We start from the raw sequence: 15,173 nt of genomic DNA, 5'->3' as shown, positions 1-15,173 counted from the left end.
ACAATTTCCTGTGAGACCAATTCGTGTACGGTCCACACGATTCGCATCACAAGTCACAACATGGTTAGATACATTGTTATTATTGTCATCATATGTGCTGCTTCTCAATTCTGAAGTCGGACGTCCTTAATTTTCCTTGTACACCTTTTACAATTGCTATGGCCCACATTAATTGAATCTGAATAGCCTGGAAAGTGGAAAATTAATTTCTCAAGTCCAAAACATGGTTTTAAATGTGTTAGTTTAGTGCTAAGGGTTCATGTCTTAAAATATTTAACAGAGTCCCACACTAGTCAGCTCAATTAACAAGGTGTTTAAGAGTGTCCTCTCCGGGGGGGCTAATTTGCAAATTAAACAACCTCCTAATAATATAAGAGGATGTTTTTAGCACAAAACATAATTAAAAAAAGTTGAGGGTTGTTTTTACAATTTGCCCCGGCAAACCAAGCATAAGGGAAACACTGAAACAGAGACCCACGGAAAGACCCAAAATTGCGAGCCCATGTCTTTGCTCCTCTATACTCGCAAGCCTCTCTCCTTTGCACTCACCCTCACCACGCTCACTCTGCAACGCTTCTCCAGTACACTCACTTGTAAATCTCTCCTCTCTATATATATCTCTGTGTATAAATATACATACACATATATTTGTATATATACGAAATTTATCAAAAAGTTGTTACTCCCTCCGTAGGTTTTTAAGTTGGTTTGTGATCTATACAGATGCTACGGACGATAATAAAGTTAATGCTACTTATGGAACAAACCCTAGCTTCATTCATCCCTCTGCAATTGTTCATCCAAACGCCGTTATAGGTCAGGTACTTGTTTTGCAGTTCCATTTGCTGCTTTTTACTCGTATTCATAATGGATGTGGTTGTTACTACCAAAAAAATTTCTTTTTCCACTGCCATAAATGGGTTAATTCTAGAGAAGGTTGCAAGCAAGAAAATACTTAGAAAGAGCCCTGTATTTTTAGTTTCCTAATTGCTTTATATATATATATATTTGTTGCGACTAATTTTTTAGATTTAAATTTGCGAATTGTAACCAGATTCGAATTTTGCCACTGTCTGACTCAATTCTAAATTTATTTTGTTCTGCGTAGTCTTAGTTTTATGTATTAGTAATTTTTTTTCTTTTCAAGTATCAGGACTCATACGTTTTGGGATGACTCTCAATTCAGCATATTGATTGGCTCTTTACTGTTTCAACGTGTGTCTGGTAAACTTCTCTTTGATTGCAGGGTGTTTCAATTGGCCCATTTTGTACTGTTGGATCTTCTGTGAAGTTGGGGAATGCTTGTCAACTATATCCCGGAAGCCACGTTTTTGGAAATACAGAATTGGGAGATAACTGCATTTTGATGAGGTGAGTTTAAATCCTAATTTCACTCATGTTTGTACAATGCCTGGAATCATTTTGTTTTTGTCATTTTAAGTAATTTTATGTGTGATCTTGTCTACAGTGGTGCTGTGGTTGGAGATGATCTTCCTGGGTGTACAGTTCTCGGATGCAACAACATTATTGGGCATCATGCTGTGGTAGGCATTAAATGCCAAGACATGAAGTACAAGGTTAGTTTTCAATTTTTCATTGGTATTAATAACGATTGATATGTTTTAGCAACTTATGGACAATCTGATATATGCTTCTTCATATTGTCAACTTATCATGCTGTGCTGATAGAATACTGCAGTCATTTTTGCAAATTACCATATAATCACTTTCTGGTTGGGAAATCAATTGGTTAGGAGTGAACCATTGCATTACAATTGGTTATGAGAAGAGTTGTATACTCCTACCTATCCCCTTTGTTATATAGATATACAGTCTTCTTCATCTGCCAGAAGATTATATGTAACATTAGCTTTTATTAAGGCTGAAAGGTCACTCCTGGTTGTGTTACTAATTTGTTTGATGTGAATTTTTGGGCTGTTCTACCCTCCTTCAATGCAAATTAAATGGCTCAAGGATTATGGTATTCTTAGATAATTGTATATTTAATACAACTAATATCCCCTATCCTTCCTCATACAACTGGTTTGTTGGAGCAATCCAACATAGCACTATGTTACCAAGATTTGGGCCCAAGTGTTGGCTGTGTTCTGGGGTATTGCATTAAGGTGTTGGCTCTCTCTCTCTCGCCTTAGAGTAAGATGGTATGTCTCTATTGCAAAGTTTATTGAAGACAGCTATATCTCTCAATCTGAAAATAATATAGCAAAGGAATATGTTAAGAGAGTGCTAAATGCATCTTCTGTTGAATTTAAAATGCATTCCCCCTTCCATATATTTTTGCATCTTTCAGAAAGCTAGATACAGATTCTATGCCAATACCGAGTCTTCTCATGTCTGACTTGGGTATGTCACGTATTCTGTACAGCACCTGACGACATCGTATATAGTAGTAATGATGAAACTTCAACATTTTTGCTTGTTCTTGAGATTCTAAATCCCAATGCTTCTGTTTTTTCTCATTTGTCATGGGCATCCCTTGTTAATAGTAGATATACATTCTATACTGACTTTGTTATAATTGATACAATTTTGCAAATTTACACTGTCATCCTTTGTTATCACTTTTAAATCATACAATGTCAATGTTATATTGTTCAAATGATGATATTCACTTATTATAAGTTCCTCAGAGTAACTTGTTTCTTCAAAAGATATAGAAGACAATTAGGGAGACTTTTTGTTTCTTCACTAATGTAAACAAGTTTTGAAGCCCTTTTGGTTTTCTGTGGTGGGGAAAATTTTCTAAGCTACCTTATAGAGGGGGTTTCACATCTTTCAAAGTTCACAGTACGATTTTGCAGAAACTAAAGCAGAAAATGTTTAAGAATTGGCATAATTTATTGTGTAACTGGGATGTGGTAAAATTTGAAGTCTACAATATCTTGACATATTTACATTGAACTTGTACAGGGAAAGTAGTATGTGTTACATCTAACATTGCCATAGTTTTGTCTTTTTGTCGTTTTCCCCCTTCAAGATACTCTCTGATGATTCTTATTGTAGTATTTAGTTTGAATTCATTTGCAGAAGTATATGTATAAAGAAGTTCAGTTTTGATCAACATCATTGTTGTCCTCTTCAACATCACTAACATAATAATCATCATCATTATCACATAATTGTTCTTACCATGAAGGTACACGTTCCACATGTAGTGGACTCAGGGTCAATCAATTTTAGTACTTTCAATATATATTTCTGTCTATTTTGGAAAGAACATAACTGTTTTTGTATTTATTTGTCTATGATCTCAGCCAGGGGATGAATGTTTCCTTCATGTTGGCGACAACAATGAGATCAGAGAACATACCTCTATTCATCGGTCGTCAAAGTCGAGTGAAAAAACAGTATGGAAAGTCGTAACTTTTTCTTTTCAGAAGTGAGGAACTTATATATCATGTTTAGGGCCTAGGCTATTTCAATTTCCTAACTGGCATTGTTTGATCAGGTTATTGGTGATGACAATCTTATAATGGGGTCCTGTCATATTGCTCATGACTGCAAAGTGGGCAACAAGAACATTTTTGCAAATAATAGTCTTCTAGCAGGCCATGTTGTGGTGGAGGTCAGTCCTCGTTTAGTTTCTCATTTTCTTTTTTCTGTAAAATATAGCATCATTTTGGATTGTTTCTTCTTAGATGCAGCATCTGATTGAAACTTGATTCTAGTGCTTTATTTGTAGGACTATACTCATACTGCAGGGGCTATTGTTATTCATCAGTTTTGCCGTATTGGTTCTTTTTCTTTCATCGGTGGTGGTTCTGTGGTAAGTTTATTTTCTAATTTCTCGACATTTTGCTGCCATTATATACTCTCTCCATCATAAAGTGGGTGCTGGTGCCGGTGCCGATATGAGTATGTGGTGTCCAGCACAGTAACCTAAAAAACGAAGTAAACTGCAACACTGGGGTGGTGCTTGGAATTTTGTCCAATTTGCATACATATCTGTGGCTAAAGTCCCGCTGAACATCTAATACTAGTGACTAGAGTTCCTTTTTTACACAGCTTTTATTATTATGAGTTTGCTGAATTAAGTATTTTTCTCTAGTATCTGCAAAATGTTTTCCGCCAAAATGGTAAATTTTAGCATCAGTTCACAAGAAACTCAAAATAAATGATGGTGGCTGGAGGTCTCAAGAATGATAAACATTTTTATAACATGGAATCTAACTCATTCCTTTCTGAAATGTTGAAGGTTTCACAAGATGTCCCAAAATACACGATGGTAGCTGGAGAAAGAGCAGAGCTCCGTGGTTTGAATTTGGAAGGTCTTCGGCGGCGTGGATTCTCACTAATGGAGGTTTGTTTCAATTGAAAGTGCTTTCCAATTGCTATCTTGAGTTGGTTTAGAAGCCCCTTTGGGTTATGTGCAGTAAGGGTTCTTTCTATATGGTCTCTTGCTATGTTCATGGATTCTTCAAAAGTAGGTGATATAACCATGTCGGAATCCATGCCATCTACTTTTGCTAAAGTGCATTAATTTTTTAAATTGAATGCATTTAACAAAATTTGATAATATATTTCTTTGGTGAGGATCTAGATCAAGAGACTTAGAACAGCTTACAGGAAGATATTCATGCCCACTGAACCAAATTCTGGGGGTATAGAGAACCGCCTGGCTGAAGTGGTATTAGGTTTCTTCCTTCTTCTTTTTTATTATTTGTTTATTCTTTTTTCTGTAAAACTCTCATTTAAATGTATATATATTTTTTATTAATTATATGTCAATTTGCAGGAGCAGGACGAAGAGTTGGCTCATGTTCCTGCTGTATGTTTCATGGTGCAATCCATTCGTGATTCTTTTGCAGAAAATCGTCGTGGAATTTGCAAGTTCAGATATTGGAGTGGCTCTTAAAAGCCTACTAAAGGTGAGTTTGCAGGTCTATTTTTCATCGGAAGTTACACACACACATTTCAGAAATTGCCCATTGATTTCAACTTGTTTTCCTTGCAGATTTTGCCGGTAGCAATTATTTTTTCAAGCTTGTGTTGACATATGCATGGCACCAATAGTTTTTCCCTAGTGGCATTTAGTTATGTGGTGAAGGTTATGGAGAGGGGTGGTGAAGGTTATGGAGAGGGGTTGCAGAGGGGAAAACTGATGTAGATATAGAATGGAACTTTTCAGAAGGAAATGAAATGCGCAACTTCCATTAAGGTGGAGAAAATGCTTGGCCTGTCCAATTACTTTATAATTTTCAATAATAAGAACATTAATGTACCCATTGATATCCGTAGGTAATTCATTCCTATTTATGTAGTTCTGCCTCAGATTTTGTTTTCTAAACATTTTATTAACTGTATCCAAAAGCTTAATTGCCATAGTTAGAGATACTGTGAAATTATATGTAAATACTGACGCAAAGTGTTAAAAATAAATCTTCGATATCCCTAAGCACGCAAAACTCTACTGGAACATGTATAAACTGTGGACATTGACAGAATCATTTAAAAATGGCTGAATTACAATTATTATCCCTAAAGTAACAGGTTTATACTATATGATTGTTTACCATCCATTAATGCTTAATGCTTAATAACAGGTTACGCAAAGTGTTATATGATTGTTTATAACAGGTTAGCATTAATGCTTTTCATTTTTCAATCCATGTGTTTTTAGACACTCCTTGTTGACTGAGTACTTTTTACAGTCTTACTTTGGCAGTTATGTTAACAACAATTATTGTTTCGTTACTATGACATGATTGAGCATGGGGTGGGGGAGCTATGGGCAAAACTAGGTGCAGTTTTAGGCAGCAGAATAAAATTTCCTGTGGTCTTGAGAAAAACTGTTTTATTTGGATTCGTAGTTTTGAATTAATTTGCATGACTTTCATCATACATCATTAAACAATACTCATTTCTACAAAAGTGATCATCCCTCTTTCTTCTTGACCCCAATAAATAAACATTTCATCATTAGATACGGTAGTTGATGTGAATCTTCTTCATTGATGGATTCATCAGAATTTGAAGATGATAGTGACACCTCATATTTAATTTGGTATTTGGTTCCCAGTGCTATTTTTCTCTGTTTTCACCCGTCCTTTTCATATGGAGTAACAACGTAAGATAAATGGGTAATGCTTAAGTTCTTCATTTTAACTAATAAATTGACAGATTTATTAAATAATTTATTATTTTTATATATTTTAAAAAATTATCTCAATGTAATAGTTAAATATGAAGAGTTCACGAGATGAGCTCTATTGAGAGCATTACTCAAAATAAATTGCATTCATATTAGATCTACATCACCAAATCATCCTTAAATTACTATACGAACCCAAGTTTGTACAAGGACAAGGAGAGTTGTGATTGTCCGTTCTCAGCTATTTGAATTAGATCCTCTGTTCATGCCCTTCTGAATTAAAGTAAAATTTTGAAATCATATGATCCCAGACAAAAACAAAATGGAGAAATCAAAGTAAAAGAAATATTAACGGATGGAAAAACAAAACCCCCAAAGATGTTGAGGTTGCGATTTTTAACTTCAACCAAGAGAATTACTAGGAAGTGGGGACCAACTTGTATTAATTTCACTTATTGTCAGTTCTATTTTCGAATCAGGGGACCAATCGTTTGATTTGGAAGTGGTGTGGCGTCACTGGCCAACTCCAATTTGTCGTCCTGAATCCCAATTCCATGATCCAAAATCTGAAATTTCGTCAACCATGTTAAAGTCGTCGATGCAAAATCCCAAATCATATTGGGGTGGAATTAAGACAAATATTAAAGAGCTGGTAGACCTTGGTTCATGTAATAAAAAAGATGGAGTGGAATTGGGATATGGCTCTTGACTGTTAAAAGGAGAGCCAGATAAACAACAATATGCAAGAGATGTACAAAATTACCAAGGGATAGAACTTCCTGTATACTCTTCCATCGTTACTGCATTTGATCTGTATATATATATATACATATAGCATGACATTCTTTGCACTGGAAAGTCCATTATCATACTAGAAGGAACATTATTTGGTTATGGTCCCCCATGGGCCATGGCAGGTAAAGGATGTTACATTACTTGTAAGTAACTCATCTTTTTGCAATGGAACATCCCTGCATTTATATAGTTTTCTGCTATATATGATTACAAGTTTACAATTAATTCAAAAGTAAGAATGAATCATCCACACATTTTAAAATCAAAAGGAACAACTTAAAGAATGCACAAGGCAATTCAGGAGGATTAAGAGCTATTTAAAATCAAAGGGCATCCAGCCCAATAATATTACTTCCCCAACCTCAAAAAATGTTTGTTAACGAGTAACTGTGTGAGTGTATTTCTTATCAAGATAATAATAATAATAATAAAATAACAAAAAAAAAAAACTAATTGAAAGTTTAATTGGACAGGATATATGCGTGACAAAAGATGGAAATACCTCGATAATCTAGTGGGTTAGTGTTTTTGGTGAATTTTAGAGTGTCAAATTTTGACTCTATGCATTTACTAATCTAATTTCTAAAACCTCTTCCCTTGTAATATATATATATATATATATATATATATGCATGACAAGAGATGACTCACCATACCACCACTGTGATACTTTAAATTTTCTATATTCACAAGGAAAAGAGCCACAACGACTAAGGGGCTGTTTGGCATCTACTTTGTTTTTGTGTTTTTGTTTCAGGCCCGCTACAGTAACCTAAATGAAGTCCAAAATATGTTTGGTTGGTTTTGTTTTGTTTTGCACAGTTATAAAGTATTAAAGAGGCCCAAAACTAAAAACACCATTTTGGTGTTTTATCTTGTTTCAGTACTGTTTGGACAAATTTTCACTGTAGCGGAGGAAGTGGCCGGCCCAACTTGTTTTACGTATATAACATTTTAGGTCATTTTTTGGGCAAATTTTCTCTCTCCTCTCCTGATACTCTCTCTCTGCGATTCAAGGGCGATATCAAATACAACACCAAAGCTAGATTTTCATCACCACCGACCCAAGCCTACCTAAATTGAAGAAGATATGAGGTAGAAAAATCGAAGCGAAGAGTGAGAAACCTCAGAGAGGGCCAAACGGAGAGAAGCGAAGAGAGTGGTGAAGCTCTCGGCAACCGCCACGGAGTCCCTCTCGACCACTTTAAGCGCTCCCAGAATCTCTTTCTGACCAAATTTTGAGGGTTTCGATTCACCAACTCCGTTATCTTCTTAATCTTCATAAGAATTCATTCTAGTGATGCGTTGTTGATTGCTAATTCGTTTCGGTATCTGAAATTAGGGTTTCTGAGGAGATCGTTGTTGTTATTTGAGCTTTGTGTGTGCCTCCTTCTTGTGCATCCATTTTCAGGTGGTTCTTTGAAGGTCACACCAGTTGGCTGCGAATTTGATCGTGAATCTGTGACCGATTAATGTTTGGACAAGTTTTCAGTCCGAGCCCTTAACTGGATTTTCATCACCACCGATAAATGTGTGTGTGTGTGTGTGTGTGTGTGTGTATATATTTTAATTTTTGCAATAAAGATATTACATGTGTATATAAACTAGTTTATAGCAAAAATTAATATATATATATATATATATATATATATAAAGATATTGCATGTGGATATAAACTAGTTTATAGCAAAAATTAATATATATATATATATAAATATTTGTGTGCCCAAACATGTTTTTCATATTTTTATTTCTGACATTTTCACAACAAAGCATAGTTCGCAAACGTACTTCCGAATTTTCTCCAAAACGCTCTACAACAAAAACACTGTTTCTGTTTTAGCCAAAAATAAAACGCATGCCAAACGGGCCCTAAAAGAGAGATGTGTGGGGTCCATTGCTTCAACACCTTATATCTCCCAGTTGGTGTTGCGTCGTCAATTATAAATTTTTCAACTTTGCATGACCAGGGCATAAATATAATAAGCTCTTAAAAAAGAAACATTTAGGTGGATTGAGCAAGGGCATGAAATGTAGGCTGAAATAACAAACATATATGATTGAGACTGCTAATTTTAATGTCATTTATTAACAACTGCAACAACTTCAATCCAAAACCGCCCATTGGAACACTTAGTCCATTCCTTTCTCCCACTGTGGCTATTTGAAGGCAATATATTCAATGTCAAACTAACTGCCCCTAGTTTTATTCAAACCAGTGATTGAAGATGCAAGAAACCACCACTTATAGTACAGTTTCCCAAAGATGAATGCATAAAATAAAGAGAGAAATATATCATATATGCAGATAGCACATGTATGGAAGGAAGCATTCTACACCATACAAAGTTTTACCAATAAAATGAAGCAAACAAAACTTAGTGCACAAGAGAGAGCTTAGTTGATTGTATCAGATTAATAATAGTTCAAAGGAGGAGAAAAAACATATATATATCAACATGGGGTGGTGAATTGAATTTGGACCCACTAATTAATCCTTGCTATTTTCAAGGCACCCAAACAATTCTCCTTTCAATGAGGTTATGGTTAACCTGCAACTACCAATTATTTATTTATTTTTTCCCAATCTAACTGCCCCCTAATTTAAAAATTGATAAAGATATATATATCCTGTCCATGCCTATATATACTCCACTTATCTTCGTAGTTTCTTCATTCTAAGTTAAGAAACAAAGAAATGGAGATCCCTGTGATAGACTTTCAAGAGCTTGATGGTGAGAAGAGGAGCGAAACAATGGCGCTTCTCCATGAGGCTTGCGAAAAATGGGGCTTTTTTCAAGTAAAGAGTATGATATTATGATTTCAATTGAATTTAAACTTACATTCTAACATTGGTGAGCTTAATATTTGTAGATTGAGAACCATGGAATTGACGCAGCGTTGATGGAGAAAGTCAAGCAATTGGTGAATCAGCATTACGAGGAAAGCATGAAGGAGAGCTTCTACAAGTCGGAGACAGCCAAAAGCTTGGAGAAAAAAAGCCTTACCACTAACACAGACTGGGAAAGCACCTTCTTCATTCGGCATCGTCCAAACTCAAACATCAATGATTTTACAAACCTCCCAGTGGATCTTCCGTAAGCTGTTCTGAAATTTCATTCAGTCCAGCTTTTAGTATTGGAGGATATTGCTTCAATAACAACACACCAAGATAAATTAGCCAGCGAAATGCATAATTTAGAGACGGAACTATATACGTACATACACACACACACACACACATATATGGTAGATTAGCAACACACACAGCACTACACTGCCCCGTGTGGGGCTTGAACCACTCACCTCCCCAATAGGGAGGAGAGCTTATATCACCTGGGCCAATGATCTGCCGGTCAGCACCATATTAATTATTTGCTGATTAGACAATGCGATGCCAAAAATGTCAGCTTATAATGTTTATTAGTGCTTGTATATGTTTATTGACTGATGATAGAATCACATATGCAGCAAAACGATGGAAGCATACATTGATCACCTGATTAAGCTAGCAGAAAAACTTTCCGAGCTCATGTGTGAGAATCTTGGATTGGAGAAGGAATGCATAAGGGAAGCATTCTCGGGAACTAAAGGTCCTTCTGTAGGGACAAAAGTGGCAAAATACCCTCGATGTCCTGAACCTGAACTTGTAAGAGGACTTCGTGAGCATACTGATGCTGGTGGGATCATTCTCTTGCTCCAAGATGACCAAGTCCCAGGTCTCGAGTTCTTCAAAGATGGACAATGGGTGGAGATTCCACCTTCCAAGAACAACACCATCTTTGTCAATACAGGTGATCAAGTGGAAGTATTGAGCAATGGAAGGTATAAGAGTTGTTTGCATCGTGTGATGGCAGACAAGAATGGAAGCAGACTGTCCATCGCCACCTTCTACAATCCTGCCGGTGATGCCATCATCTCCCCAGCTCCCAAACTCTTGTATCCCAATCACTTCCGTTTTCAAGATTATCTGAACCTTTATGCCACAACTAAGTTTGCGGACAAGGGTCCCAGATTTGAGTTCATGAAGAAAATGACCAACGGGCATGAGAGTAGTGTTGTCTAAAAGACTCCTTATTTTATCCATGTATTCTGTACTCACTATCAATGCGTCCTCTGTTTATCTTAGTGTTTTCTAGTTCCAGTATAAGGTAACATGTTGCATTTATTACCGTATCCTATACATTTTGAGCACTAATGAAATAAAATCCTATAAATGCTGTTGTTCTATATAAAGCCTCTCTTAAGCCTTTGAATCTACAATCACAATATCATAAATAGACTTCTTATACGAATCAATCACAACAGCATGGCAATACAGATCAAAACAGTTTGCACATACAACTCTTGTGGATAAAGAATCATGATCATAGCCAAATAAAATTGAAATTAGCTTCGAAGTGACACCTAACAACATTTTCAGTACCTCTGTTCCCAGAAACAACTGAAGATGAAGCAGAAAAACTGTTTTAGAAGAAATATTCCTAAACTAATCACAAGCTAGCCAATTTTGACAATATAGATTTGGTCACGAGAGTATCAGTATGCTCAACTGCTTCAGTTAATGAAAGCTTATGAGACTTGACTAATGGACCACATCTGGTGACTAAGCATAATACAAAATTTCCAAACTTCAGAGATTTGTAAAACCTCTCAGCTGATAACCAAACCTTGTTAACGAGTTGATCAATGGAATCTAGTGTCAAATGAACATTATGATTCAAGATATTCTGGAACAAGTGAAACATTGATTCTGTCCATACCAATTCATTGGATATTAGATCTTGGTGGCATGGCAGGCAGATGAATTTCCTCGTGTCTTCTTCTCCACTTAGCAGCTTCTGGCAGAAGGCAGAAACATGAGCGGGGTGCAAGCATTCCTTAATGATCCTTGTGGTCACATCGCAGATAGAGTTGTTAATACCTTCTTTTCGGAGAATCAATGGAAACAACAGCGCATACACAGCAGCCCTTTGATGAATCTTGCAGTACTCTATTGTAGCAGTCACTAGCACACGAGAAGCTGGTTCTTTAAGTACTAACAATTTAGGAAGCAGAATTGAGCAAAGAACATGACTTGGCCAACCGAGTTCCTCTTCGCTTCCATCACAAACATGAGAAATCAGAACTGAACCAGTCTCGTCATCTGCTTCCCAAGGTTCAATCAATCCCAAAACTGTTAAAGAATCTGCTCCTCTTTCCAAGCAAAGTTGGCGTATTTCATTCGCTAGATTTACAGTTCTTGAAACAGATTCAAAGGTCAATATCTGTGTTCTCAAACAAGCCGCCTTCTTTTCAATTTCTGGGTTCACAGTGTCATTTTCGATACAACCCATGTTCACTTCGTCCACAACTTCATTTAACCTATCTTCTTCCTCCTCATCAACTTCAATTTCTGAATCTTCAACATCTCCACAAGTACCAAATGACATTCTCGAATTCAATTCTTCGGTTGATATGGGAAGCCATGGAAGAACCAAATCATTAGTACTTGCCTCCTCCTTTAGCCAATTCGGCAACGACTCAAACTCTTCATCCACTCTATCTTCTTCAGAATCTAAATTCAAAGAAGAAACCCATTCATAATCCGACTGAGACACTGCGTCGAGCAGCTGACGTGCAGTTTTCTTTACCCAAAAATCAATCTCTAGATTCCCATTCAATACATTATGTGCAAGCTTAGTCAAGTCACTAGCGCAAAATCTTTGGCGATCGAAAGCGAGAAAAGAGAGAATTCGAGACTGAACCGTATTTGGTAGCGTCTGTATCCACATAACCCTGTTCATCAACAACAGATTCAGCAAACTTCACAAACCAAAAATGATATATATATATATACGTAAGTATGTATGTAATGGTTCACCTTTTAGTGTGAGGAGGTGAGGAAGGTGAAGTAGAGGACGAGTCGACGACAACGGTTTCAAAGGGTTTTGTGAGCAATGAAATGAAGGAGTTTGTGGTAGTGGTCGATGAGGCGTTGAAAGATTGTCGTAACCATAGCGATGCCTCTGATTCAGGACATGGAGAGTTCATGAAGATGTCGACAAGTTCGACCCAAGACTCCATTTTCCCTCATCACTCCTCTGTTGTAAACAAGATAGAGTGTAAAAAAACGCGGGAAAATTCTTTATTTACTGAAAAACTTTCTCGAGAAAATCGCAACTTGAGTTTGTGTCCCAACCTAAAACTTGTAGCCAAACGTACCTACTAAACATAGCATACGTGGAAGAACCACTGATTGAATGGCGTTTGGAGCGTGTTTCCACTCGCGTTTACTGCGCTTGTTTTTAGGGTTAGGTCGCAAAACGCGGGTTCGTTATGTAAAAGCAAAGAGCCACATGGTCCAGCCGGCACAGCACTGGATCGCACGTGGACAGAAGTAAAACGGAGCCTTCAGGTTGCGTTTGGTTAGAAAAAATAAATAATAAATAAATAGCAAGTGACAGTAATAAAAAAGGTTAAGTGAAATGAATTAAACGTATTTACAAGAAAATTATAGTGGGAGCAAAATAACCATTTTACTATTTTTTTTCGCTTGAGTCCTCAACTATCATCTTGAAAAAGAGAAAAACTACTATTAAGTTACGACGGATCATCTTTGTGGTTTAGCTTATTACAACAAAGAGTCGTCATATAGTTGAGGTGGGAAGCATATGTATATTTTTGGCATGCAGTGAGTTAATATTTTCTCTCTTCCTCATAATATATTGTCTGAAGCAGTGAAGGAAGCCCACACCCTACTAACATTCTAGGAGTCGAACGCGCCCGATTCCCATAGTTGAGTATTTTTTGGACATTATAAGAGCAATTTTTTTTTCTTTTTGGTAGGTGCGAAGGCTTGAATCGAGCTCCCTAGGACAACGGAGTGTAGCTCAACTGCCGAGTTATGAATGGCATTTATAAGTTTGGCTAATAGGTTTTGTAAAGTTTTATCTAAAAATTGATATAAAAATATTTTAATTTTACATCGAAAATAATCTTTAACAATCTTTTAAGAATCTTTTTCTGAGTTGTCGTAAATTGTTTAATGTTAACTAAGTTAAATATAGGGGTGGATAAATAATTCGTGAATCCATGAATCCGATCCGATCCAACTTGTACAGATCGGATCGAATTACTACACTTACGAATCGATAATAGATATAAAAAAATTGAATCATAGTTTACCGATCGGATCACAAATTGGACTGTTAAAAATTCGATTCAATCTGATCCGCGTGACTCTGATCAAATTCGTGAGATTTATATATTCAAATAATGTATTAGTTAATTTAATTAGTTGATATTCATTTAATGGACTCTAAGAATGTATTTGTTAATTATCATTTAAATATATGAATTAATGTTGATAAATTAAAATTTTATTTATTGGGTTATAATTAAAAATAATAATAATATTGGTATATTTAGGAAAAACCTCAATCCGCGGATTTAATTCGATCCGATCCGTCATTACACAGATTCGATCAGTGGGATAACGAATTGGTGACGGATTCAAAATTTTCTAATCCGTTGAGAACAAATCGGATTAGGATTGATGCTAGTGGCCAACTTTCCAAAGAGATGTAAGGGGTTTGAGCCTCACTCGAGTCATATTTGTGTGGGTACCAACTAAGAAAAAAATTTAATTATTTATTTTTAATCTTCATTTGGTTATGTGAAATCAACTAAAAAAAAAAATGAAAGAGAAAATTTTTATTTTTTTTTGGAATTTGGGTAGATGGAAAAAGATGTAAAATTTTATTTCCATACTTGCCTATTTTCTTCTAAAACTTTTCTTGCGCAAAACACAAAGAAATAATATTTTTGCTTACAAGGAGTGCCTTTTTATTTTACAATCCTATACCTTAATAGTGCGAAACAACTTTTTATTTTTATTTTTTATTTACTGAATTTCAAAGAGGCAGTTTTTATGCAAAACAACCATTTTATTATTATTTTTTATTATTATTATTTTTTTAAAAGTTTTGTTTCTCTTATTAATAATTAGTTATACTTCTGCCTGATAAAATATTATGAAAAATATTATGAAGTCTTATTTAAAATATAAATTATTATATTATTTTATTTAATAATCAATCACTTTACTATTTATTTTTATTTTGTTAAAATAGACATCATTAAATATAAATTCATTTATTTTTAGTATTTAAAATTACAAAGATAATTTTAGTATTTTTAATCAATTTCGTTTATGCTATTCATAATAATAAATTAATATTTTTTATAATTTTTTTAAATAAATTTTCATACTAATCAAATATTA

General features: G+C 35.3%; 3 protein-coding genes across 7 annotated transcripts; 2 read left to right on the top strand and 1 right to left on the bottom strand.

Moving 5' to 3' along the window:
- The first annotated feature begins 443 nt into the window (after nt 1–443).
- On the top strand, nt 444–5,363 carry LOC132277118 (probable acyl-[acyl-carrier-protein]--UDP-N-acetylglucosamine O-acyltransferase, mitochondrial). 4 transcript variants are annotated; one of them, XR_009470984.1, is made up of 11 exons: nt 444–593; nt 724–821; nt 1,247–1,371; nt 1,469–1,577; nt 3,276–3,368; nt 3,470–3,586; nt 3,704–3,787; nt 4,217–4,321; nt 4,562–4,655; nt 4,757–4,889; nt 4,976–5,363. XR_009470984.1 is itself a non-coding variant. In XM_059778862.1 (11 exons), exons 1-10 carry the CDS (start codon nt 503–505, stop codon nt 4,874–4,876), a joined length of 1,023 nt encoding a protein of 340 aa, XP_059634845.1. In that variant the 5' UTR covers nt 445–502; the 3' UTR covers nt 4,877–4,889; nt 4,976–5,363. The 4 variants fall into 4 exon arrangements, 3 of the variants coding, with proteins under 3 accessions (XP_059634845.1, XP_059634844.1, XP_059634846.1); XM_059778862.1 differs by having other exon boundaries at nt 445–593; nt 4,562–4,648; nt 4,763–4,889; XM_059778861.1 differs by having other exon boundaries at nt 446–593; nt 4,562–4,648.
- Nucleotides 5,364–9,605: 4,242 nt separating this feature from the next.
- On the top strand, nt 9,606–11,123 carry LOC132277117 (1-aminocyclopropane-1-carboxylate oxidase 1). The gene is made up of 3 exons (XM_059778860.1): nt 9,606–9,707; nt 9,782–9,994; nt 10,365–11,123. Exons 1-3 carry the CDS (start codon nt 9,606–9,608, stop codon nt 10,971–10,973), a joined length of 924 nt encoding a protein of 307 aa, XP_059634843.1. The 3' UTR covers nt 10,974–11,123.
- Nucleotides 9,890–13,098, bottom strand: LOC132277116 (uncharacterized). 2 transcript variants are annotated; one of them, XM_059778859.1, is made up of 3 exons: nt 12,771–13,098; nt 11,671–12,685; nt 9,890–10,015 (listed from the first exon to the last, which is right to left on the bottom strand). In XM_059778859.1, exons 1-3 carry the CDS (start codon nt 12,971–12,973, stop codon nt 9,965–9,967), a joined length of 1,269 nt encoding a protein of 422 aa, XP_059634842.1. In that variant the 5' UTR covers nt 12,974–13,098; the 3' UTR covers nt 9,890–9,964. The 2 variants fall into 2 exon arrangements, with proteins under 2 accessions (XP_059634842.1, XP_059634841.1); XM_059778858.1 differs by lacking the exon at nt 9,890–10,015 and having other exon boundaries at nt 11,255–12,685.
- Nucleotides 13,099–15,173: the final 2,075 nt, after the last annotated feature.

The sequence above is a fragment of the Cornus florida genome, unplaced genomic scaffold, assembly GCF_030987335.1.
Source record: "Cornus florida cultivar Cherokee Brave unplaced genomic scaffold, ASM3098733v1 CherokeeBrave_3.0.0_Hap2_Chr10, whole genome shotgun sequence".
NCBI classification, from domain to species: Eukaryota; Viridiplantae; Streptophyta; class Magnoliopsida; order Cornales; family Cornaceae; genus Cornus; species Cornus florida.
The sequence above is the reverse complement of the archived record's forward strand: the minus strand, read 5'-3'. Positions and strand labels throughout refer to the sequence as shown.

Coding starts and splice junctions, on each gene's coding strand:
- LOC132277118 (XM_059778861.1), top strand. CDS start 503: ATGTCTTTGCTCCTCTATACTCGCAAGCCTCTCTCCTTTGCACTCACC. Junction 822..1,246: donor CAAACGCCGTTATAGGTCAG/GTACTTGTTTTG, acceptor CTTTGATTGCAG/GGTGTTTCAATTGGCCCATT. Junction 1,578..3,275: donor GCCAAGACATGAAGTACAAG/GTTAGTTTTCAA, acceptor CTATGATCTCAG/CCAGGGGATGAATGTTTCCT.
- LOC132277117 (XM_059778860.1), top strand. CDS start 9,606: ATGGAGATCCCTGTGATAGACTTTCAAGAGCTTGATGGTGAGAAGAGG. Junction 9,708..9,781: donor AAAAATGGGGCTTTTTTCAA/GTAAAGAGTATG, acceptor TAATATTTGTAG/ATTGAGAACCATGGAATTGA. Junction 9,995..10,364: donor ATGATTTTACAAACCTCCCA/GTGGATCTTCCG, acceptor GACTGATGATAG/AATCACATATGCAGCAAAAC.
- LOC132277116 (XM_059778858.1), bottom strand. CDS start 12,973: ATGGAGTCTTGGGTCGAACTTGTCGACATCTTCATGAACTCTCCATGT. Junction 12,686..12,770: donor TCACCTCCTCACACTAAAAG/GTGAACCATTAC, acceptor GTTGATGAACAG/GGTTATGTGGATACAGACGC.